We start from the raw sequence: 24,688 nt of genomic DNA on the forward strand, positions 1-24,688 counted from the left end.
CTAAATTGCATGATTAAACACCAAAGTTAGGGACATAACTGTACCTGCTTCAAGGCTTTAGGAGGAAAAACAATCACGACCTCAGAACATTTTCAATTATTCAGCTTTTTCTCATATGTTAATTACATTTCATTATAAATAAACTTCATCGTTATATTTTAGTCGGTTAGTACTAAACCCCCAAAAAATACTATGGAGTATACTAAATGATAATGTTGATAGAAGTACATTCCCTACAAACTAAAGTTCCAAGTGTCTCGAGTGTCAAATGAGCTCTTTTAAGTAGCATCATTTTATCTGGCTTCCTGGTTTTAGTGCACTTCTTGGTGGTACCAAGCAATCACGGCATGCTGTTGAGCCCTCCAAATTTGCATGGTGGCTTAGATACAACACTGCTACCTTTGCATATTGAACTGACCATGAGGAATGAGAGGCCCTCCACATAAGTCTTACCTTGTTCAATAAATTAAACAAAGGCATTGTTAGTAATTGCCAATAACAGCTATAGAAAACATCCACACCAAAAAAATCGTATATTTTGACATGTTAACTACAACTGCAATGTACTTGCCATATCATTATTGTTGTAATAACCATTAGTAATATAGCCCAAATGAGAAAAAAGTTAAATGCTGATATTTGCGAAAAGACAAGAGTTTGTGTCTAACTTTTCCCAAATAGGCACATGCACAACATTTTTGTTGATTCAGAAAAACAGCGTCCTGGGTGAGAAAGCAATTGTATATGCAATACTAATTCTAATCCCAAGACAAAAATTGCCACAAATAGGTGTAATTTTGAAAAGAAAGAAGTATAAACAAGCTTCAAACTGCAGCAGAAAGCAGTCCAATATTAGAACAGGAGATTTACATATATATTGTGATAATGAGAAAAAATCATTTATATAACTCATATGAAATTCTCAGACACTAGTTCTTATGACCATTGTGGTTTCATTTCTAGTGTTTCACTACTAATATAAAAAAAATCAACGCTATGTTCCATTCCTCTACTCAAAATTTCGCACTATCAAGTTATCTTGTACTCCTAAAATTTCTTCTTTTTTTCTTAGTCGCCATTTATTACAAAATTTGTATTATTCTCCAACATTAAAGCATCATCGTCATCCACTTATTTCTTCCACCTTCTCTTTTTTCTTTCACAACAAACCAACCTGTTTATTACTCCTTTATGGGTGCTATCAGGCACTGGAAATACCAACACAAGGGCAGTTATTTATAATGAGTTTATAAAGTAGCATTAAACCATCATGCTACTGTCAAAACAGGATGAAAATGAGACCTTTTGGTTTGATTCCATTCAAACTTAAATTACAGGAGATAAGCCAAACCTAATGGACATCATGATGATCAGCTAAGGAGTTTTCGCAAATTCCAGATTGAAGAGAACTCTGGTGAATGGTGTATCCAGGACCTGAAAGACACACACAAAAAAAACAATCTTAGTGTAGTTATGGTTTTTGTCAATATGCAATAGAAAATAAACCAACAAGCTCCATGTGGCAAGAAGAGGAGCACAATCCTGTAGGATTTACCTGAGTTGGCAGCTGCACCTGCACCTACAATGGCTGCCATAGCTCTCCTCTCGGCATTTGCAAGTTCAGAACGCAATTTTTCTGACTCACGAGCCATGGATATCAGGCGCTTCTCCATTACTTCACTAAGCTCACAGTGAGTGGACTGCATATTCCTTTCATATTCAACTGCAGCCCTTCATACATTTACAAATGAAAATAAACATTATGGAGTTATTATCAACACTGAAAAGTGAAAATTGACCTTCAAGCAATTAATTACAATCAGAAGCACTGATACAGTTGAAGGATTTTTCTAAATTGCAATATTTCCTGTAGTGGTTAAAATTATAATCATCACAGTGGAATTAGAAAGCAACAGTAACAATCATGCATTTATATGAGTAATTGATTCTAACAACAATTCAAACATTTAAACGCGTACAATTTGGCTGTTAGTAAATCAAATTCATCTGATATCACAGAGAGTTTTCTGAAAATCCAAATACAAAGATGCATTGTTGCATACCTTCCTTTGCCAACTTCTGTATGCAACGCCTCAATGTCAGCTTTGAGCTCAGAGAATTCATGCTGCTCAGGATGAAAGGTTGCTAAATCCTCTTGAATTTCCTTCAATTTCTCCGATAATTGATCGCGCTCGGCCCTGAGGTCCTTAATTTCAGCCCTAACCCAATCCAATTCGGCGGAGCGAGGCCCGGCCTCCATTTCGAGGGAGCGCTCGTAGACCTCTCGCACGTGCGAATCCCGCTCGTCCTTGATGGCGGAGAGGCGGTGGAGGTCCTGCCGGGCGGCGGCGACATCCTGCTTGAGCGCCACGTGGGAGGCAGCAAGGCGATGATTGTCGAGAAGGAGGGATTGGATCTCCCTGCTCCGGGCGGCGATGCGGTCTTCGATTAGACGGATGTCGGTCGGAGTGAGGCGGCGAGGGGGGCGGAGGTCGGTGGTGATTTCGTCCACGTGGCGGTGGTGATTTTCTCCCGCCATGCTGTGACAAACACTAGGATGAGTAGTTTTTTTTCTACCACTGAAAATACAAAAACTTATTCAATAAATATTCTCTATTCTGTTTGTTTTTCTTTACTTATTTGTATTATCTTGACACTGTTGTATTTAGAGATACTATTTTATCATATCTTTGCATTTTATATTGATATCTTTTACTTGTATCGACAGGGTTATACAAGGAAAATATACTGTAATTGGTAATAGATAATCTTAAAATGCGGAAAGATTATCACATTCAAATTTAGTTCAATAGTATAAAAGTATTTCATATATTACCAAACAGGCTTAATTGTTATTTGTTATGCAATAAACCAATATTGTTATTGTAGATGTTCTTCTAAATGAGATAATTCAAAATAAAAATCGGTTATTTGATTATAAAGATTAATCTGTGTATTTAATAAATAAAAGTATTATTTTTCAAAATACTGGTAGTAGATAAATCACGTCTTTGGAGAGAGAGAAAAAGACAAAATCAGTGCGGCGAATTTTCCAGCACCCAATTGCTAATTTGCAGTAAAGATTGAATTTTGATATTCATCAGTATCTAGATTGCTTCGATTTTACAAATTACTACCATTAATTGGAAGTTGGAACCCTAGTTTTGAACTTTCCATTTCCAATTTCACAGATTGATCAATTGTTGAACCCTAATTCCGCACTCCGATCCCTTCCTCCATGGCCACAGACGCCTCTCCGAAATTCCAGCAAGCGGAGCTGATCCCCTTGCCACCGCAGCCCGATTACAGCCCGGCAATCGCCGCCGTGGAGCACGACGGGCTCCGATTCTGGCAGTACATGATCGCCGGCTCCGTCGCCGGCATGGTGGAGCACATGGCGATGTTCCCCGTCGACACCATCAAAACCCAAATGCAAGCCCTAGGCTCCTGCCCCATCCGGTCCGCCAGCGTCAATCAAGCCGTGCAGTCGATTCTGAAGGCCGACGGCGCCAGAGGCCTCTACCGCGGGATCGGCGCCATGGCGCTCGGCGCGGGGCCCGCGCACGCGGCCTACTTCTCCGTCTACGAGATATGCAAGAAGAGCTTCTCCGGCGGCGATCCGGACAACCACGCGGCGCACGCGGCCGCGGGCATATGCGCCACCGTCGCTAGCGACGCGGTGCTCACGCCGATGGATATGGTGAAGCAGAGGCTGCAGCTGGGCAGCAGTCCGTACAAGGGGGTTTTGGATTGCGTCACGAGAGTGATGAGGCAGGATGGGTTTAGGGCGTTTTACGCCTCTTATTGGACTACGGTGCTGATGAATGCGCCTTTCACGGCGGTGCATTTCGCCGCGTATGAGGCCGCGAAAAGGGGTTTGACGGAGGTCTCAAATTCGCCGGAGAGTTTAAGTGAGGAAACGTTGGTGGTCCATGCTACAGCTGGCGCGGCAGCTGGGGCAATGGCTGCCGCCTTGACCACTCCCCTTGATGTTGTCAAGACTCAATTGCAGTGCCAGGTACTTGAGTTTATTTATTTGTTTTCTTATGTAAATGAGCTCCTTTTGTTGTAACTTAAACATGTACAAGTTCAAATTGTTGTATAGAGTATGATATATAATGGTGACTGGTTCACAGTCATGGACTTGGGTTTACATAGAAAATTAATTGTTCAGTCTTGGGTGGGTGGGTAGGGCTATTCATTGCCTTGTTGTGGGATATGTTGGATGGAGGGAAGAGGTTTGTGGGGGGGAGAAGGGCTACTTGGATATAGTGTGGGTGAAATATGGTATTCAAGGGTGGTGTTAATGAGCATTTAGGAGATGCTTGTGACCATTGCTCTGTCCATTTGAGTGGTGTTTTTGAAGGGGATATGTGCCTATTGCCTAATCTGTTGTTTTAATCACTACAGAAAGTTATCTTTATTTGTGTTTCCTTATCTTTCTTGTTTAAATGACATTGCTTCAACATATCTTGTCTCATTTATCATGATCTTGTTTGTTCTTTACGTATTCACGATCTGTCCATTTGAGTGGTGTTTTTTAAGGGCATATGTGCCTAATGCCTAATCTGTTGTGTTCATCACTACAGAAAGTTGCTGTCTTTATTTGTTTTTCCTTATCTTTCTTGTTTAAATCGAAGTTGCTTCAACATATCCTGTCTCGTTTATCATTATCTTGTTTGTTCTTTACGTATTCACAATCTTTCTGGTTAAACTTCATACTATTACAAACCTATAAAAGCTTTTATATTTGTAAGAACTGAAAGGTGATGGTGTTTATTAGTTTTGTTAGTGTAAGGAATCTCTGTGTGCGACTCTTTAAGCTACAGATTAATCAACTGGGGTGATGCAGGGTGTCTGTGGATGTGATAGATTTGCTAGTGGTTCAATCGGGGATGTTTTTCGAACAATAATAAAGAAAGATGGATACAGAGGTCTTATGAGAGGATGGATGCCCAGAATGCTCTTCCATGCTCCAGCTGCTGCAATTTGCTGGTCTACGTATGAAGCAGCAAAATCCTTCTTCCAAGATTCAAACAATGGCAACAACATTAACAATGTGACTTAGAAAGCAGAGGCAATGCAGCTTTTCAGTTTGTTGTATCAGAAGCATACGAGCATGCTCAAGCAAGCTAGTTGGATAAGCACCTTATGTCAGCGATTTGATTTATACAGAAGCGAGGAGACAAGCCCTCATACCGGAGCATTTTACTCATATTTAGTATAGAAGTTGTTATCCGTTCCAATAATCTGGCGAAAGTAGGATCATTTTTACCCCATTATTTATTTCGTTGATTGTCACACGGACCTGTACTTTACGAATAGCAGGGCCTTGTGGAGCTTATGATATACCCATGTACTCTAATTGCACCAGAAAATTTTGATATAGGTCACAAAATGGATCTTTGTTGCTTTGTTACTTGTCACTACACATGTTGAAATTGGATATTGGTTTTTTGAATTGATTTTTTGTTCTTGCAATTCTGGGTTTTTAAGTTTCTTCCAAATGAAATCATCATGTATATATATTCCCCTAACAATCAATCAATACCAAGAATTTCTGTAGACATGCATCAGTCCAATGAAACAAGGTTAATGCAAGTGCTCTCTCTCTCTCTCTCTCATGAGCTCAATGAGCTCTCCACTTGCCCAATGATCACAGTGATATCATCAAGCTTCCCACCTGTTAACTTCATCCCCATGAATTTCTTCCACCAAGGAACATCAAAACCCTGCTCAAAAGCATCACATATTCTTATCAAGAACATAGGCAAAATGGGATCAAGTGGGGAAGTGAAGAACTCACCCGGGCTCGAGCCTCTTGGGAATAAGGAGAGTCAAAGCTCGAATCCTTCGAATGGCTATGAGCAAGATTAGCCAATGCCTTTGCTACATAACGACTACACCCAGTGAGAAGAGTATGGAAGAACCAGAATTAACAAGTCTTGACTAGATACAGAATATACCAGCATCAGCAACATTATCACATGAGTCCACAACTTCAAGAATTTCTGTGTCATAAACATTGTCGAATAGCCCATCCGACCCCATCACGACCGTATCCTCTTCCATCAGCTCCACAGTCATCACCTGCATTTTTCCACCATAACACAAACAATGGCTTCACCATCTAAAATGGATGGAATTATGCTGTATTCAACTGGAACTGAATAATTTAGCACCGTTGCATCTAGGAATGTCTGACCAGCAGCCTCCGAACTCAGCTGAAATGGGCAGTCGAAATAGTGTTCTTGTGGAGATGTAGAAAATACTACTTGACCTATTATAACCATATGTTAAGATCAATCACACACACAAAATCTGAAATGAGAAACAAGTAAAGACATCCCAACGGCATCACCTCTCCGTATGATTCTCACACCGCAATCCCCTACATTCGCCATCTTCAATATCCCATTCCTTTCAAGCATAGCAACAACTCTAACAGAGGCATGTGAAAACGCAAGTAGTTGTCAAAATTCAAGGCCATAAACAACCATTAACACTAAATATGAAGCAAAAGAACCTACGTAGTGGCAGAGCCAATGGAAGTGGTAGCAGCATGTGCTTTCCTAATCAAACTTCTTGGCTCATAGTTAACCTAACAACAGACCATTTCATGTCTTTTTCTTCACTCACAAACTAGAAAATGTGAAAGACAAACAAGAAATCAATACCTCTTCATCTTCCACTAAGCTAGAAGCGTGAGCCATCAACTCACGAGAGAAAAGAGCTGGATTCACATCTTTTTCAGCCCAACTGCCAAGATCAAACACACACTATTTATTAAGTACTAACATAAGTTGTTGAGATTAAAGAAATGCCAAAGCCCAGTTACCCAGAAACGCCGTCAGCAACGGCAATGACTCCGCCGCGGTGGTTGCTGACAAAGAAGGCGTCTTCTCCGCCTTTCTCAACCTGCAAGAATTAAATAAAAAAGCAATCTTGGTAGCGAGGAGAGTGAATAGAGAGAAAAAAATGGTACCTTGTCGGGATGGGGAATGAGGTGGGTTCCAACACTCAAGCACACGCCTGCTTCTGAGCTACATGAATATGTCTCACAAGAAAAAATAAATTGGGCTTCAGGAACATAGAAGGCGTGATTTTGAAATGGGATTACGGAAGAAATTGTTTACCCAACAAGATTGGAGAGAGATGATGCAGTGCAAAGAAGAGTCTTGGGTTTGTAAATAGAGGAGATTGATGGATTGAGTCGGTTTGCCGAGTAAACGACAGTGCTGAAAGGCCTCAAAGCTGCTGGACTTGCCATCTCTCTCACTCTCTTTCTCTCCACAAGTGAATGAGATCAACTGGTATCAGTTTCTCTTCACAGAAGGAGGACTTCACGCTCCTCATTCGTCCACGTCAAAACAGACTTAAGTTGAAATCTACGTAGTAACGAACAAAGCAACTTAAAAGAGATTAAATCATCTTTAATCCTAAATACTACTCCTAAAAACAAATACAGTAATACTTATGAATTTATAAATGAAGTTCAAAAATTAAATAAAAATAATGTCTTGTCTAAAGTTCTAATACATAAAAATAAATTCACAAAACATTATACTCCATTCAATAATGATCTTTTTCGTCCTCCTTTCAAACTTGATTGTTAATGCAACTCATATCATCAAAGTTGCTACTGCTGTGTTTAATTTTTTTTTAAATAAATAAATAAATGGTTGAATTGCTGGCCAATTTTTTTATTTGTAGTACTAATACTACAAAACATTCACAGGTAACAAAAAAATGTCAATTGTATTCTTAATGTAAGATCTAATATTTGACATGAACTTCGAAGGAAGGGCATTATTCAAATGAATTTGAAAATTCAATCGGAATGATCATGTTGTTATCGTGTATCCTTAAAGCCATCTGATCCGAACCACATACACTGATAAAACTTATAGACCGTTTCAAAAGTAATTCCATGTAGATAACAGTACTACTCGACCAAAGCTGGAGTGAATTCTCCACATAATGATAATATACTCCCTATAAATATGGGAACTTCCATTCAAGTAGTAATACTAGAAAATAATCAACTCTTTATATACAGTGAAGTTTCTCAATGCCACTAATATGTACAGTACATGTATGTATATAGCTGTCTGTGTATATAAGGTGCACAAGACAATGCCTTTAAGGATCGCTCTGACCAGTATATGTTCAATGCATCTGCGGTTAACATCACAAACTCTGGAGATCTTCAGGTGGACTTGAACACGAAAAGTGAAGGGAGAGCAGAACAGATAATAACAATGGATGAAGGCAGCATAAGATATCTGGAAAAAAAAAGTAGGGAGTTGTTCAAAGTTTGTATGGAGATAGGATAATGGGAAAGAAGCATGATTGGATATAGGTTATTACCTAGATATAATCAACTACTTGGAGCTCACTGTATCTATCTCGTCTGCTCGTGATTGGCCTTGCTTTACCTTCTCTTATTTCTAAAACCTGCTCAAAATAAATCAGATCTCATCAGCTATTCTCTATACATCAGAGTATTATTCAGAAAGCTTGAAACAATGTCTCTCATAGTAATACAACAGAGTTCAGAAATATCTCTATCTCACACAGTAACTACACTAGTTATTGTATCAGCAAAAGAATCGAAAACTAGTCAAAATACCACAATGAAGATAGGGTTTCAGGAGTTATCTTTCTTTTTCTTTTTAGATTGAGATCATATGCTCTCATTTTGCAAATATTTCTCGGAGCTCATAAGCTTAACCAAACTTCGTATACATATATATAGGGAGATGTTTAAATTACTACTATCCTTCTTACTGTTAGTACAGTGCTATTAATATCCAGGAAATTGAGTGAAGTAAGATTTACCTCAGGTCTTGAGTCAAGGACCCCACTTGACATTCCCACGTCAACTCGCCAAATGCTACAGTTGAATTCACTGCAGGGTGACCAAACTCGTTCAATTGCTATACAATCAGTCCCAATACAGGCACATCATTTTCAACATGAGATGCATAGATTTTCAACACGATGTAGATTTCATATAAAACCCTATCGCACACATGCTTCTCTTCTACTCCAAACATGAGATGCATAGATTTTCAACACGATGTTTGCTCATGTTGTAGTAATAAACAGCATCTCAGTGCTTTAACGGGAGTGTTACGTCGAAGACTAAGGCTGATGAAAACTTCATTAACATTTAAGGGTTACGGCACACAGACACTATTTTTCTAGGGATATATTTAAAAAGATAGCTATGATGGTTATATGAAGACAGTACAGAAGATATGGTCAAGAGCGCAGGAGTGAAGCGGGTAGTTTAAGACAACGGTGAATCTGGTGCACCAAATTCATCCAATCAACATTTAAAGGGATAAATGTTTAGTATTCATAAGTAAAACTGTAAAATAAAACAAAGTTCAAGTATCCTTACCAGTTTACTCCTGTACTTTGTGGCGTATGTCCCACCACCATTCCTTTGGCACCTATTGCTTGAAGTGTATCACGAAGAATATATTGGATCTGTTAAGAGATAAATTAAGTACTCTTAGCTGCTTCCAAGGTGTACTTGTTTACAAAAATAAACTACTCCAATTAGCAAGCAATCAGTTAACGTGTGTGCAGTATACTAGGACTCTTATCATTTGAATACAAATAAAATACAAGATCGGAAAATGTAAACGGTGCCACATCTAAAAAATGAAGCCTAGAGCTTCCACATTTGAACTAGAGTGGTACCACCAGGTCCACCCACCACACCATAAAAATTGTACGACCCTATCAAATATATAAACAGTACAATCACAAACCTGATTGATCTGATAATCTTCCAGATCTGACGTGTCTCTGGAGTACAAACGACTCCACACTACACTATCATAGCCTCTGGTGGCAATAAATGGGGGATGATCATCCATGCCAAGGTCTTTCATCCAGTGTGATACTTCTCTATTCATTCTCTCTATGCCATATTCAACTGCAGCAAAACAGAACGAGGAAGGCTGGTAACATAACTCTACAAGTTGCAGAGATTAAGTTTATAGTAATTACCATGATGAGGAAGAAGGCCTCCATGACAGAATACCCAGTCATTGACTTTGAGAACAACAGCATGGTGCGCCAATTCAAATGCCAACGGGCCACCTGGTCTTAGGAGGTATGATCTCGCAATGACTCCTTTCTGCTGCTGTCCTAATAGCCAGATGATAGGGTTAGAAATAATATCAGGATGCAGTGGCCTAACGATTCTGACAATAATCAATTTTGAAATCATTATAATCATAGCCATCAACAGCCAAGTTACTAGAATCATTTTGACATACTAAAATTTCTCAAATTCAATATATTCAAAAGTACAATCACAATACATAAATTACCTTTACCAAATTCCAGGGACCCCAATGATTCTTTGGCACATCACGCTCTTCCCTCCACCTCCTTGATACACTGGACCAACCAACAAACGCTTCTTCCCAGTTATGGTTGCAGATTTCCAAATATTCCAGGAAGGCGGCACACTCATCGAATCCCCCTGAATCTACATATCTAAAATCACCTTCCACATTCATGGTTTCATGATTTCCATTAACCTATAAGAAGAAAACATAATTGTATCACTCATGATTTTATCCTTATTCGTGTGTTAGAAAGGACAAAGGAAAACAAAAATACTAGAATAACAAGGTTGATGTAATTGACCCTGCTCGTTGTATTTACAACTATCGATGAAAATCAAGATTAAACATACATGTAGGTAGCATAGGATATACCTGGAAAACTGCACCCCCATTAGCTTTTGCCTGGATATCTAGTGACTTTAGTAAGGACAATATTGCAATTTCATCTTCGCCCCTATCAAGTATATCTCCAACCTGAACTAATACCTGCTCATGAATACTAATGTCAAAAATCCTGAAGAGGCATTAGATTTATGTTACTGAAAAATATTTGCATGAGTTGCTCCTAAAACAGAATTTTATAAAGATATGCATACCGTTTGTCCACCAACCCATAAGTTTTGGCCATCAGAACTCAAGACACCAGCCATCTGAAGAGCATGCTTAGCTTTATCAAGATCTCCATGCAAGTCCCCAACTGCTTGACCACACAGTAAAGAGCAGAAGAAAACAGACACATTAAGTCAATGACACTTATTGTTTAGCACAAAATGTTACCCAGCACAGTTTGTTCTCCAAATGAGAAATAAATACTTGATTGATGCTAGTCACAGTTGCAATAATATGGATAGCTTATTCAAACTGGGGCCATCATACAAACTGCCTTAAAAAAAAAAGAATACTTCATCTCTACAAACATGCCAGAATCTGTCTCAGAGCACAACTGGAGCTCAAAGACAACTATTTGATGGTTCAAAATTTTATACTGTGATTTAAGTTTAGCAGTAGTTCCTTGTAAACATCATAACCCCAATTAATTGAATTGGAAGAGTAGAAAGAAAAATTGAGAAATTATACCCGCAACTATTCGGCGACCGGGAGCGGAGACGAAAGTGGGCGGATCACCATCGACGACGATCGGCTTTAAGGTGGGTGTGGTTTGGCTGAAACTGTGAGGAGTTGAAGCACAGCAAAGTAGGGGCTTGCGGCGAAGCGTTTGCAGAGGAAGGAAACAGCCGAGAGCAACGGAAGCCATTCAAATCTCCATAGATTTGCGAATACTTGTTGGCGTTTGTGGATATGTTTGTGGGTGCGACACTTGAAAGTGAGTCGTCCACTCGTTTTGCCACCAAGTTTCCATTTTTCCACCACAAATTTTGTACGATACCCCACCCAATACAGATACACATTCAAATTTGGTTTCTTGGCCACTTTCTCGTGACTACGGACGGAATTCCCAAAGATGGAGTAAGTTTTATTATTTATATTTTAATCATTTAAAATTACATTATCTCAATGCTGAAATTTGTCACGGAAGGCGCCATGAGCTTGTTCCTTGAATGTACAAATGTACTCTATATGAAATATAATTATGTTAATGTTGATGAGAAGCGATGAAGTCATATTCTTTATTGTTCTGATCCCACGAGTGAAACGGATATATCCTTAACCCAACTCTATTACTAGAAAACTATATGGCCATTTGTCCTCCACTATTGGCTTCGGTTCCACGCCACTAGTGTTTTTGCTCAATGGATGCGTCATCGACCAAATGAGATGGTACTCCGCTCGCTGCTGTACAAGGCCAAGCAACACGAGAAGCTTGAGCAAGGACGCACCACTTGCAATCATAAAGTTGCTATTTAACGAGACATGTTATGCCTTCTTCATTTCTATTATGTACTCAAAAGTAAACATTTTTGTTTTGTTAGAAAAGCGAATATAATGAAATACCAAATTAATGAAAACACCGAATCAAACTGAATACTCATAATGTCAAATATTCCAAGCACCATCAAGGACAAGACATAATCAGACTACTGGAAGTTTGGGATAAAACAAAGCCAACCTAGTTAGATGATCTAGTAACACAAGGTGCGCGATATTACAAGAGGCGAGAGCAGCACAGCTCATTGGCTAGGAGACCTATCCCTCACGGGTCCAGTTGGATAATCTGCAGGGTAAGGGCTCCTGCTTCTGCTACGACTGGGGCTTCGAGCAGGAGGAGCTCTAACCGGAGAATGGCCACGACCTTGACCAGGACTCTGGCTGCGGCTTCTCGATCCAAATGGAGACCGCTCTCTCACTGGACTTCCACTGTGTTTCCTTGCTCCATCATAGGGTGGGGGGGACTGATCCCGTGGTGCTGGAGAGCGTGAGTATGACCTCTCTCTGCCGTACCTCTTCTCATGAGGGGAAATAGACCTGCAGATATTTATAATTTTTAAGTATAGGTCAGCAAACAAAGTAAGTAGAGAAGAGCTCAAGTTGACTGAAGAGATGGATGGCGACAGCAGACAAGGGATGCTTTACAAATGAGGGCATCCAACCTTGAATATCTTCTCTTAGGAGAGTAGTACTCACGACCCCGAGGAGGTGGTGAACGGGAGGAATAACGGGGAGAACGGGAATAGCGAGGAGGTGATCTCCTCCTATCATAAACACGACTGCTTCCTCTACTACTGAAAGAAGAAAATAAATAATGAAATATGTTAACAAATGTCCTGTCCAAGCAACCATGCTGTGAAATATAATGACAAATCCAATAACATACTGATTTCCATGCTTTCGAAATACTAGTAAGTAAAATAAGGAGAGTTTAATGCAGATAAATACCTTCCCCTTTCTCGGGATCTCATTTCAGTTGGCTTTTTCCTGTTTTCCTCTGCAAAAACAACAGTCAATTCCCGACCTTGCAAAATCTGCCCATCCATGTGATATTTAGCATCTGCAGCATCAGCAGGGTCCACGAATTGAACAAAACCAAATCCTCTAGGATCACTGCAGTCAAGAAGTGACAATTAAAGAAATAGTAAGTCAAAAGTTGCATATTAATCATCCAAATGCATTCTCCAATATCCTGCACTACATTTTATCTCCCAAACCCAGAACAATCATACAGCTTTAGTGATGATTATAGCTATTAAATACATCCTATAACAAAATTCAATAGAAAAATGATGCAACAATATCAACTAAATTACAGAAGTTAGATGATAACGCAGTTAGTGGGGGCTACCTTATATTTTCTACAATTCACAAACCTCAAATAGCTAAAAAATAATTCCAATAATATGGAATGCCATCATAAGCGCATAAACAAGCACTTGGCAGCTGACCTTGGTAAGGACAATATAAGATGACTTGAAATTCTTCAAGACTTGTAATCTTGATATCTTCTCATTGTATTCAACAACAATCCTTCCAACCTTCATTACCAATTATATCACCTTCAATTCCTTAAAACTTGATTGACGTCAAGAGACCTCTTACTATTAGAATGTACAACAGAACTCTTACTACTTGACTGATGTCTTCATAACTCTTACTTCACTGCTAAATCTCAAATGGCTTGATAAAATATTCAATTCTAAAAGAAAAACACTAATAGAGGATTTAAAAGAAAAAAGCTACTGATGACAATCACGCAAAAAAGTGCGCTTGATTTCGTAATATTATATGAAGAGAGATACAGAATGGCAATAAAGATATAGAATGTCATGCCAGTCTATCAAGCTCACCCAGTGTAGTAGTCCCTAGGCAGATAAATGTCTTTAACCGGGCCAAATTGTCCAAATGGCCTCCGCAAGTCTTCTGGCCTGCAAAAAGAAATTGAGGATTAAGAATTCGACATTCTCTTTCTTTAATGCTTGAGGTGAACTTGTTCTCGAGTGAAGGTAAAACTGAACAATGAAAAGTACAACAAACTAACCTACAGTCATGGCGAAGGTTGCGCACTAAAAGACTGGTTGGAGCATCATCTCTATCTCTTCCTCCTCTACCATAGCGTCCCCCTCCTCCTCTTGGGGGGCTCCTTTCTCTCCTACCATATCCTCTTGGTGGTGAAGGTGTGTAACTCCTTCCCCTCATTTGGTCAAGTAACACAAAATCTGTATTGAGAAGTGTTTAGAGACAATTAATGTTGGGAGATAAAACAAAGAGAGAAGGGGAGGAGCAAGTTGATGTGATCAAAATATTCTTAATCATGTGTTCAAATTAACAAAAGAATGATAACTTAACAAAAAGGAAAATTGAAAATGAAATTCATACAATAAGAGAAACACATGATATGTTTCAAATCAAAAAAAATTGCACACCAAAGAAAAACGATTAAATTTCTAATTGGAAAGAATGATCAGCTAGAGCTAATACATGATAAATAGCCATCACATCAGCTATCAAACAATTGTAATCATCATTTCATTCTCCAAAAACCAAAAAACAAAATAGACATTGTAAACAATAAACTGAGCACAATAATATTGGCAAGAATGATCAGCTAGAGCTAATACATGATAAGTGGCTATCATAACAGCTATCAATATATTATAATCTTCAAACCATTCTTCGATAGCCAATATAAGAAAACAAAACAGTAATAACTTCTCCTCGAAACACACAGGTGAGGAATCAATATACACTTTGCAATATCACAAACACCTTCAAAAAATTTTAGTAAAAACGCCCAACTACCAGAACAATTAGACGCACGAAGCATCTGAAAAACCAACAGAGCAGAGGAAAAAAATAGGAACCCTAACACCCAAAAACAACGTATTGAATCAGAGATATTAGGAGCATCTGGCAAAAAGGGCGCTTACGGTAAGCTAAAAACAAGATCCAAGATACTTATTTCAAAAAATAAAAACCTAATTCCAATAACAAGCCTTTCTCTAATTCAAAATCAGAAATCATAAATTCAATCGTACAATTGAGTGAACTCATTCTAGTAAAAATTGGATCCGAACGTGTAACAATGTACGTAGGTAACACGAATCAGACGAGAGGAGATTACCTTCGAGCAAGAAAAAAACTGAATTTGGGAGAGGGAGAGGGAGAGAGTGGCGGACGAAGTAGGGAGCAAGGGTTAGGGCAAGGGGAATTTAAATGCAGAAATCGGTCCCAGATTATGACGTCACCAATTATTTGCCCTATTTCACTAATTAGGAAATAATGGATTGGACTAAAAAAATTATCTAATTTAAAATGGTACCATGACCATTAAAATAAATTAAATTTTGACCTAAATTTACATAAATATGACCATTAAAATAAATTAAATTTTGTGATTTAATATTATGTTTTAATTGAAATTTCAAAGCATTAACATTTAATCAAGAATCGAGATTTAAATAGCTACTCCCTCCGTCTCACAAAGATTGTCCCATTTTTCTATTTTCCTCCGTCCCACAAAGTTTGTCCCATTTCACTTTTTACCATTTTCGATAGTGGATCTCATATTCTACCAACTCATTGCTACTCATATTTTATTATAAAATTAATTAATACTTTAAAAGTTTTTTAAAAGTATGATCCACATCCCACCAACTTTTTTAACTCACTTTTCATTCCATTTCTTAAAACTCGTGTCATATAGTGGGACAATCTTTATGGGACGGAGGGAGTAGTATTTTTAAAAAATTTGTATGTAACCGAAGTTGGAGATTACTCGAAATCAATGAACTCCAACACATTTTTAATTAATAAACTTCAAATTTGACCTAATTTTATTCAAAACAGGTTTTATGTAAAGTGGACAATCAAAGTTTATTTGACGAAAATTTATTAATTCTTCACAAAATAATTTAACTTATCAGCTGAACAAAATATTTGATTTATAATCAAACTAAAATAAAAGGTTTACTTTTGTTTTTAGAAATTTTTGTCAATGTGAGTTTTTTTTTAAAAAATCTCGAATTGATTCGAAGTGGTATGCAGTAAATCTTAAAATTCGAATTTAATATATCGATATTATTTTAATATTTAAATAACACATTATTTCAATTGTAATTCACAATTTCTAATCCCACACTCACGCTTGCTGCCGTCGTCTTCAAATCGGGCGCCACCTTCCACCGCCGGCGGTCATATTTTCCGACGTAGCTTCAGCCGTGCTAGCTTTAACCTTGACAGCAAACACCGTGTTCATTTCAATTTCACAGGTTTTCCAAAACTTCTTTCAATTTATTTATTCATTTTATGTGGGATTCGAAGCTATTATCATTTACGGCATTAATATAGACAATGATGATATGAAGTAGTTTTCATCTTTTTGCCCTATTCGTTAGTCTATTTGTTTGTTCTTTCGTTTATAATTTCGATCAGATATGCAGATGGCTTGTTTGTGCGTCTTTAACAATTGAAATAATTGAGTCTTATCTTGTTCATAGAGATAGCTCTACGCAATTGGGGTTTTATGTTGGTTAATTTGCATTTGATTATAAATTGTTTGGATTTTTGGATGATTTGGTTAGTTTTGGATTCATTATTAAAAATTGGATTTTCGAATTAGGCAAAAATGCGAATCATTGCCCAAATGTTGTTCCTGATGACTAAAGCCGAATACTTGAGGTCGTTTTATGCTGGTTATATGGGAAGACGTTTTTGCCTAATATTGGAGATAGGTAAAAAGTGCAGGCAGATTTATATGTTTCTTTATGTTGCTATTCTCAGATGTTGGGATTTCTCTGAATTGGAAGTATTGTTTGGGAATTTTTGAGAAACAAGTAAGTTAAAGGATATGGAAGAGCAGTTTATACTGCGAGTGCCACCAGCTGTAGCCGAAAGAATTGAGCGGCTCTTAAATGATTCATCTGCTTCTTCTGAGGATAAGAACTTGGATATGGTGTTTTCTGGTATAATATACAGATTTCTATTTTTGAACCTTTTATCAAGTTAGTTTGGTGACTGCTTAGTTTCCAACAAGTTTTTCTGGCCATGTTATTTTTACTGCAGAGGATGGAAGGACCGGTACCTTTGTTATAGGCAATGACCACTTCTCTTCATCCCTCTTGGATCTTCCCTCTGTTGTAGAGTCTTACAAGACTTACGATGACAACGTTTTGATTAAAACTGCAGACATCGGTCAAGTAGGCTGTTTGTAGAAACTAAGTGTTTGAATTGTTCAAGATAGCTGTTTTAGGTGCCGTATGCCTTGCTAACTTTTTGGGGTAGTGCAGATGATAATGGTGAGAGAGGAGAGTGATGGTGTCCCGGAGGCAGTTGAGTATAGACATGGACTCACTCCACCCATGAGGGATGCTCGCAGACGGAGATTTCGTCGCGAGCCAGATTTAAACGTATAATAAGCTACTTGAATCGTTAATTCTATTTCTTTGCTACCCCCTTAAACAGGAAACACATTATGTTACTAGCCTCTACATCATAAGTAACTTGTCTATGCTAATCAGCCTATGCGTGATTTTATTTGATAAATTTGTGAAGCTGATACTTTCTGAAGGAACAAACTGATCATGCCATGTCTTCTTTCAGCCTGAGGTTGTCCGTCGTGTAGAGAGAGATTTGCAGAACATCATGGCTGGTGGAACAGCTGAGAATATTGATATCCTTTTATCTTGCTAACTCTTTGCAATTTTCATACATATATGCACTATCCTTTTCTGCCAGTAGCAACTATAGCTGTTCTGTAGAAGTTAGTGACAATAATTTAGCAGATGTAGATATATTGTGAAAGAATATACAACAACAGTCTTGGTCATTTAGCTTCAGTAGATTTGAACTTCTCTATAAGATCTTTTTCATCTATGGTTCTGCTACCATCACTATAATACAAAACTTTATTGGTAATTAATATCAACCAGCCTTGAAGGGTTTATGATGGAGATCAAGTCAAGTTAGAGATCTCCATTATCTCTTTAAGAAATAAATAATTTTAGGACAGTTTCAACCATAGGCCTCTTCGAAGGATTGTTCTTCTTTAAGTTTTAATTCCAGTTCTCATCTTCCATTTTCCTCCTGTCTTCTCTGATTTGTGTTGAACTGCATACTCCATGTCAGTAATTGTGAACAAAGTTTTTCCATTGCTATATGTTGATGGTTAGTGGTTACTACATGGTGTGTTGTGAATATTCCTTGACTGAGTGGTACGTGTTGAAATGGTTGAGCCCGGGGAATATGGTGATGAAGCTGCTCGCAATGCGAGTAAGAAAGTGGCATCTGCACCTTTAGCAAAGCCTGATGCGCCTGAAGCAGGAACGGCTGGTGGGGAGCCTGATGGGAGTGATACTGATGAGACTGATGATTCGATGTGAGCCAAAGCCTGAAAGTCTGGATACATGAATGGAGAATATGCCATTGACCTATATTGAATTGGTGAAGGGATAAATTGTGTCAGCTATGTCTCCTATGCAGAATCTTGGTCTCCAACTTCTGTGCCGACTCCTCCAACACAAGGTTCTAATCAGTGCTTCATTGTGTATGTCTAAGTTACTTTGTGGAGATTTATTTCGCTGTTTCTGACAGTTTCAGGTAGTCTGTCACCTGACAATCTTGTTTTTTTTGATGAGAAATTGAGAATGTTTATTTTACTCTTATGTAACTGAAGTGGTCGTGCAATTTGTTTTTTATCCTATTGTGAAGTGAGTAGTTAATTCCTGAGGTTGAGGTTAAAGGTCTCGGGTTAGAGTGGCACACTCGGGCCTGCACCGCCTGCCCCACCCAGCACCCTCCCCCGTCACCCGTTCAAGTCAACATCTGAAACAATCATATGTAAAATTACATTAATAATAACTAAAAATAGTGAATATCTCATTAATCTCGCGTAGATTTCCTAATTTTCTCCAACGATAATATAGAGAAACAGAAACTAATAATTAGTTACTCGTTCAATTTAATCAAGAATTTTATTTCATGTACTATTATCTGAATTGGGACACAAATTCATCGAAATCGCACTCGTTTCTTTTCTCACCTTTGTGATAATCTATTTTTAAGTCAATTCGACGGACACCTTCGCGAAAAGTTGATGGAAATTTCCTAATACTTTTCTTTGAAATTTATTCTGAATTTAAATTTGTTATCCAAATTTTACATGCATATCCCCTAGCCATTTATTAAAAGCAAATGCATCATTACCTAACCAAGTCAATATAATTGGTCCCCAAGTTAAATTGCAGACTTAGTTATCATCCACATTTTCTAATCAAGATCCTTGTGGAGTAAGTTATAGAGATTATTATTGGTTTATTTACTTAACTAAATCAAGAAAAGGGTCGCATTACTCTTTTGATGGATCGATTAATTTTTCACTAAGGTTGAACTGGAAATTAGTTTGAACTTTGAAATATGTCTCAATCAATTAACTCCATATTTGTAATAAAATATTTTTTCATATTCTCACGAATATCAAAATAAAACAAATACTACGATTTTAAATTATTGGAAATCTTTGTAATAATAGAGTATACTAGGAAATCCTTTCCTTATTTCCACGTGCCTCTCTCTCTCTCTCTCTCTCTCTCTCTCTCTCTCTCACACACACACACACACACACACACACACACACACACACACACACACACACACACACACACACACACACACACACACACACACACACACACACACACACACACACACACACACACACACACACACACACACACACAAGCCACCGCAGCCTCTGTGTCAAACTCGCTTCCTATATAACTTTATAAGCTTACATAAATATGCAAATATCAAACCAAGAAAGGGCTACAGTAACATTTCATTCAAAGAATTTACGCCTAGTCACAACTACCTCTCAAATCTCTCTCTTTCCCCCAAGATTGCTCCTTGCCAACAATCCTCTTGCATTGAGGTATAAAGATTCCGCCTTTTCATCTCTTTCTCCACATGGGCTTTGATATTTGATTGTTTCACATGGATTGTGTCCCATTTCATTGCGTTTCTTGAACTTTTTTGCTTGATTGGTGGTGTGTAAAGGTATTTTTTTTTTGAATCTCTGCAGTTAGATGCTTTAGGCTCTACTATGTCTATGTCTGAAATGTGTGTGTGAATAGTGATTATTGCTCTCCTGCAAATTGTTTCCAACTTGTTTATTTCTGGTGTAATGCAGCATAACCTATACCAATCCAAAATTCCAAACAAATAAACCTTGTTTCTGTTTTCATTCATTTGCAGAAGAAAGCAAGTGTTGTTGGCTGTTTTGGAATTGCATGGATGTATGTCGTTCCATCCCTCCCACGGTTAACTGTGACTTAGCCAACTCTTTCCAATCCATCACTGCAAATCTTATTAACAATGACAAGATTAATAAGCCTAGTATTGAGTCCATCAGTCTCCAACACATACAAGTTGAGTGTGATGACTGCAAATGTATGTTTGATGAAGATGATAATATGGTGAGCCCTATGGCTGGATCATCGATGGGGAGAATCCCACATTCTCCGAAACACGAGGCAGCTATAAAGTTGCAGAAGGTTTACAAGAGTTTCAGAACCAGGAGAAAGTTAGCTGATTGTGCAGTTCTCATTGAGCAGAGATGGTGGAAGCTGCTAGACTTTGCAGAGCTCAAGCATAGCTCCGTTTCCTTCTTCGATATAGACAGGCGCGAGACTGCCATCTCGCGTTGGTCAAGGGCTCGAACGAGGGCTGCAAAGGTATAATTCGAGTTGAATTGTGACACACTGATTACAAACATGGCTCTGATTAAGTGCCTAACAATGTTCATATTTGGCCTAATCTGCAGGTTGGAAAGGGGCTGTCCAAGAATGGAAAAGCTCAGAAACTTGCTTTGCAGCATTGGCTTGAAGCTGTAAATAAATCCACCACTTTTTGAACTTTTGTTTTAGTAATTCTTGATTTGATTGGGAGGTTATACTGATTTTGATTGAATTTGGTTTCAAACAGATTGATCCACGGCACCGTTATGGCCACAATCTCCATATCTATTATGTTAAATGGCTGAATTCACAAAGCAGAGAGCCCTTCTTTTATTGGTGAGCATCTTTGAACTTTTACATATGTTTATCTTGCTCCCAAGAAGATGTGATTTATATATCTTACTGTACTAACTAGTTACTTGAAATTATGTAGGCTAGATATAGGAGAAGGGAAAGACATAAATCTTGTCGAGAAGTGCCCTCGTTCGAAGCTTCATCAGCAGTGCATCAAGTATCTTGGCATGGTATGTCTATTAGTCCTTGATCACTTCAGATTTCTGCAATAAGCAGTACATAACCAAATTTAGTCTTTGAGAGGATTTGCGTTCTAAATTTCGCTGTGTTTTTGGCATGATAGATGGAACGGAAGGCGTATGAAGTTGTGATTGAGGGTGGGAGGCTCTTGTACAAGCAGACGGGGGAGCCCCTCAACACCACCAGGGTTTGTAAGTGGATTTTTGTCCTCAGCACGTCGAGGACATTGTATGTTGGGAAGAAAAGGAAGGGAACATTCCAACACTCGAGTTTCTTGGCTGGCGGTGCTACACTTGCTGCAGGGAGGATAGTGGCCAAAAACGGAGTCTTGAAGGTACACTAATTCACAATTATGTGTTTTATGAATGTGACTTATGACATTAAACTAATTAATTTACTGAAATTTTCAACAGGCAGTGTGGCCTCACAGTGGTCATTACAAACCAACACCAGAAAATTTCCAAAACTTCATATCATTTCTCAGGGAGAACAATGTTGATCTCAGTGATGTCAAGGTATGAAGAACTACCAACCCCTTTCATGTCTGTTTGATGTCGCGAACTAATCAAGATTCGTGTTTCTAACAATACGTTCGCCTCACTGCTTGCAGCTTGACTCCACCGATGAACAAGAAGACAGCCTATACAATGCATCTTCATCAACATCATCACATAAACCTCAGTATGCAGAAGAAAGCACCACCGGTCAAGGCTTCAGTGCCCTCGAGATACCTTGCAAGGACAGCTTGTTCGAGAAGCTGATGACTGAAAACCAAAGATCAAGCTCTGATGAATCTCCAACCGAAGAGGAGAGCAAGTCTTTCCAACTGGGAAAGCAGCTATCTTGGAACTGGAGCACCGGGGCAGGCCCTCGGATTGGCTGCGTGAGAGACTACCCTTGGCGCCTCCAAGAACGCGCCTTGGAAGACGTAAAGCTCTCTCCACGAAGCATCAAACGCCTGAGTTCAGACTCCCCGTTTCCATCTGAATCGCAGCGAGCAGACTGCATTCTCTCTTGCAGGACTAGTGCTCATTCAAAAACACAGTCTTCACCACTGCATTCACTTTGCTAGTTATAGAAGGATAGTGCATTAGTGTTGATTCTTTGATTTAAGCCATGATTTATTTATTTTTTCACAATTTTGGTTAATCATGTACATAATTTTTGTTCTTCAAATATAGTATAGAAACACTAGAACAAGGATGTAGGTTGTATATATGTAGTATATATATTTTGACAATGTAACTAATATATGATCAAAGGAAAATGTGATTCTTTCTCCAATTGCATCCCATTCTACCTCTATCCGTTGCAAAATTTTAAGGCATCATGTGGTTAGTATGACTATAATTTTGAGACCAATGTCGAGGTTTATTCCGTTAGTACATGTCATGTGTATATTTATGACGGACTTGTGGGACCGGCTTCCAAATCGGCCGTTCATCATAAATTTGAACAAGCTCTAGGGATAACTACTACCACCAAATTTCCAGCAGTTTGTGTTAAGTTGACTCCTTTTGCTTTAGTTTTTTTTTTATTCAAAGTCAACTCTAGCTTCGTGTTTGACAAATGTTGAGTGGATTAGATGTACAAGTTTCTGTCATTTTTTAATCGTTCATATAATTTGTAGACAATGTCCTAGTATAATCTCACAAATTTTCAAGAAAGTGGTGCGTTTCTTGCCACAATATTATAAAGAGTTTAATAATAAAAAGTATAATACGGAAAACACACGCTTTGGAAGTACTAGTAGTTAAAATTAAGAAGTTGATATACCGGTTGAAGAAGGGGTCCAAACCATGGATGATCTCAATCACTTCAAGAAAATTATTGCATCAAATAATAGTACTGTAGTAGTATGCATTAAACAATTGTTTTGTTTCAGGACTTACAGTCACAAATTTGGGAGTGTGTGGCATGTTCAATTAATAGAGAGGCTTCTAAAATGGAAAGCAAAAGACCAAGTCAATCTGGTGCACACATACACACTCTTTGTATAAATACTAAAACAAGGTGAGTCATAGAAAAAATAAATTCTTTTTTTTTTCCGAAAAATTGAAAGAAATAAATATTGATTAGCTGGTCAATTTTTTGTTTGAATCAAGGGAAATGAGGAGCAAGAATTAATGCAGGTTTATCCATCAAGATTCTCATACCAAACTAATTAATTACTTTAAGAAATTCACTTTATGAAGGAAAACAGTATTCACTTAAAATGTTATTACTATCATTGTTTACATCAAGATGCACAGTCTGTAGAAGTTCTACATGAGCTGTGATGCGATGATAATCCAAACATAAGACGTGCAAAAATACAGATATAAACATAAAATAATAATACTATACAAAAATAGCTACTTAGTTTGTTACCAAATGCTAAGGCAAGAAAAATGCCCAAAATTTATGGCTGTGAGTATTTTAAACTATAATTAAATCGCACCACATTTTTATAAATTTTTTAAAGGGAAAAACTATAATTAATGTATAGCTTGATTACATGCTTGGTCGTTTAACAAAAATATCCCAAACTTTGAAATAACATTGATAATCACAATAAAATACACGCGGGGTATTTTTTGTTGGTATTAATTAAATGGTCTTTATGGAGTGCGTATTATTTTGTGATTAACAATAGTTTATGATATAACATGTAATTTATCTTAAGAAAAATTGTGATAACTACTAGCTACTACTAATATATTTTAATTAATACAAAAGTTAATTAATGTTAGAAAAATGCCAGGTTGTATTGTCACTTAAATCCAAATACAAGGACAGTAGCAAGTACAGACACAAAATCGAATATAGACTACTATATCCCATCAAGATCTGCAATCATAACGTATTCTACGTAATAATTTTAGTTCATGAATGTCTAGTTCTCATGATTATTGCTAAGGGTTTTTCACGAACAACCCTGCATTTTTTTATTTTTTTTATTAACATTAGAAAGGCTTGTTTTACTTGGAACGTATTAAAAAAATTGCATGATTGCTCCATGCCTTTTTTTTTTTATATGATTGCATTACATCCCAATCATTCATCCATTTTCTTGAGTATAGTTTCCATTTACTCTTTATATTCATATGCTATATCTCTCTAAAGGAATGGCCATGTGAATCATGTTTTCTTTTGTATATTCATGAATCTGCATCATCC

At 37.8% G+C, this 24,688-nt stretch overlaps 7 protein-coding genes and 2 non-coding genes across 14 annotated transcripts; 3 read left to right on the top strand and 6 right to left on the bottom strand.

Moving 5' to 3' along the window:
• Window positions 1-56: 56 nt before the first annotated feature.
• Window positions 57-2,613, bottom strand: LOC125211562 (protein FLC EXPRESSOR-like). Of its 2 annotated transcripts, none has more exons than XM_048111418.2 (4): window positions 2,064-2,613; window positions 1,556-1,731; window positions 1,352-1,434; window positions 57-448 (listed from the first exon to the last, which is right to left on the bottom strand). In XM_048111418.2, the coding sequence occupies exons 1-3, from the start codon at window positions 2,537-2,539 to the stop codon at window positions 1,352-1,354; spliced, it is 735 nt and encodes a 244-aa protein (XP_047967375.2). In that variant the 5' UTR covers window positions 2,540-2,613; the 3' UTR covers window positions 57-448. The 2 variants fall into 2 exon arrangements, with proteins under 2 accessions (XP_047967375.2, XP_047967374.2); XM_048111417.2 differs by having other exon boundaries at window positions 57-453; window positions 2,064-2,612.
• Window positions 2,614-2,992: 379 nt separating this feature from the next.
• Window positions 2,993-5,481, top strand: LOC125214053 (uncharacterized). The gene is made up of 2 exons (XM_048114914.2): window positions 2,993-4,018; window positions 4,853-5,481. Exons 1-2 carry the CDS (start codon window positions 3,239-3,241, stop codon window positions 5,066-5,068), a joined length of 996 nt encoding a protein of 331 aa, XP_047970871.1. The 5' UTR covers window positions 2,993-3,238; the 3' UTR covers window positions 5,069-5,481.
• A 26-nt stretch (window positions 5,482-5,507) lies between these two features.
• Window positions 5,508-7,354, bottom strand: PBCP (Protein phosphatase 2C family protein). Of its 3 annotated transcripts, XM_048114916.2 has the most exons (10): window positions 7,137-7,351; window positions 6,986-7,043; window positions 6,839-6,918; window positions 6,678-6,759; window positions 6,531-6,601; window positions 6,362-6,441; window positions 6,183-6,280; window positions 5,967-6,090; window positions 5,807-5,889; window positions 5,508-5,732 (listed from the first exon to the last, which is right to left on the bottom strand). In XM_048114916.2, exons 1-10 carry the CDS (start codon window positions 7,268-7,270, stop codon window positions 5,622-5,624), a joined length of 921 nt encoding a protein of 306 aa, XP_047970873.1. In that variant the 5' UTR covers window positions 7,271-7,351; the 3' UTR covers window positions 5,508-5,621. The 3 variants fall into 3 exon arrangements, with proteins under 3 accessions (XP_047970873.1, XP_047970874.1, XP_088924327.1); XM_089068201.1 differs by lacking the exon at window positions 5,508-5,732 and having other exon boundaries at window positions 5,837-5,884; window positions 7,137-7,354; XM_048114917.2 differs by lacking the exons at window positions 6,531-6,601; window positions 6,986-7,043; window positions 7,137-7,351 and having other exon boundaries at window positions 6,839-6,905.
• Window positions 7,355-7,949: 595 nt separating this feature from the next.
• Window positions 7,950-11,712, bottom strand: SLP1 (Calcineurin-like metallo-phosphoesterase superfamily protein). Of its 2 annotated transcripts, none has more exons than XM_048118790.2 (10): window positions 11,451-11,712; window positions 10,970-11,070; window positions 10,746-10,859; window positions 10,353-10,565; window positions 10,027-10,159; window positions 9,786-9,952; window positions 9,410-9,498; window positions 8,842-8,911; window positions 8,371-8,457; window positions 7,950-8,285 (listed from the first exon to the last, which is right to left on the bottom strand). In XM_048118790.2, the coding sequence occupies exons 1-9, from the start codon at window positions 11,626-11,628 to the stop codon at window positions 8,371-8,373; spliced, it is 1,152 nt and encodes a 383-aa protein (XP_047974747.1). In that variant the 5' UTR covers window positions 11,629-11,712; the 3' UTR covers window positions 7,950-8,285. The 2 variants fall into 2 exon arrangements, with proteins under 2 accessions (XP_047974747.1, XP_047974746.1); XM_048118789.2 differs by having other exon boundaries at window positions 10,027-10,162; window positions 11,451-11,707.
• A 618-nt stretch (window positions 11,713-12,330) lies between these two features.
• On the bottom strand, window positions 12,331-15,522 carry LOC125215769 (serine/arginine-rich SC35-like splicing factor SCL30A). Its single transcript, XM_048117305.2, has 6 exons — window positions 15,388-15,522; window positions 14,305-14,482; window positions 14,114-14,191; window positions 13,209-13,373; window positions 12,923-13,054; window positions 12,331-12,797 (listed from the first exon to the last, which is right to left on the bottom strand). The coding sequence occupies exons 2-6, from the start codon at window positions 14,460-14,462 to the stop codon at window positions 12,503-12,505; spliced, it is 828 nt and encodes a 275-aa protein (XP_047973262.1). The 5' UTR covers window positions 14,463-14,482; window positions 15,388-15,522; the 3' UTR covers window positions 12,331-12,502.
• LOC125217222 (small nucleolar RNA Z102/R77) lies at window positions 14,722-14,798 on the bottom strand. The gene has a single exon (XR_007175640.1). It is a non-coding gene; the product is annotated as a small nucleolar RNA Z102/R77 (small nucleolar RNA).
• Window positions 14,862-14,938, bottom strand: LOC125217223 (small nucleolar RNA Z102/R77). The gene has a single exon (XR_007175641.2). It is a non-coding gene; the product is annotated as a small nucleolar RNA Z102/R77 (small nucleolar RNA).
• Window positions 15,523-16,378: 856 nt separating the features above from the next.
• LOC125211255 (transcription initiation factor TFIID subunit 7-like) lies at window positions 16,379-18,963 on the top strand. 2 transcript variants are annotated; one of them, XM_048110983.2, is made up of 7 exons: window positions 16,387-16,534; window positions 16,885-16,943; window positions 17,046-17,227; window positions 17,328-17,461; window positions 17,552-17,671; window positions 17,865-17,934; window positions 18,480-18,963. In XM_048110983.2, the coding sequence occupies exons 3-7, from the start codon at window positions 17,113-17,115 to the stop codon at window positions 18,641-18,643; spliced, it is 603 nt and encodes a 200-aa protein (XP_047966940.1). In that variant the 5' UTR covers window positions 16,387-16,534; window positions 16,885-16,943; window positions 17,046-17,112; the 3' UTR covers window positions 18,644-18,963. The 2 variants fall into 2 exon arrangements, with proteins under 2 accessions (XP_047966939.1, XP_047966940.1); XM_048110982.2 differs by lacking the exon at window positions 16,885-16,943 and having other exon boundaries at window positions 16,379-16,534.
• Window positions 18,964-20,048: 1,085 nt separating this feature from the next.
• Window positions 20,049-22,813, top strand: LOC125212524 (IQ domain-containing protein IQM2-like). Its single transcript, XM_048112721.2, has 8 exons — window positions 20,049-20,190; window positions 20,514-20,992; window positions 21,082-21,147; window positions 21,243-21,331; window positions 21,429-21,519; window positions 21,633-21,863; window positions 21,943-22,044; window positions 22,140-22,813. The coding sequence occupies exons 2-8, from the start codon at window positions 20,549-20,551 to the stop codon at window positions 22,599-22,601; spliced, it is 1,485 nt and encodes a 494-aa protein (XP_047968678.1). The 5' UTR covers window positions 20,049-20,190; window positions 20,514-20,548; the 3' UTR covers window positions 22,602-22,813.
• The last annotated feature ends 1,875 nt before the right edge of the window (window positions 22,814-24,688 follow it).

Source organism: Salvia hispanica, chromosome 3, assembly GCF_029641045.1.
Source record: "Salvia hispanica isolate PSC_SH4W2 chromosome 3, Shi_PSC_v1, whole genome shotgun sequence".
Lineage (NCBI taxonomy): Eukaryota > Viridiplantae > Streptophyta > Magnoliopsida > Lamiales > Lamiaceae > Salvia > Salvia hispanica.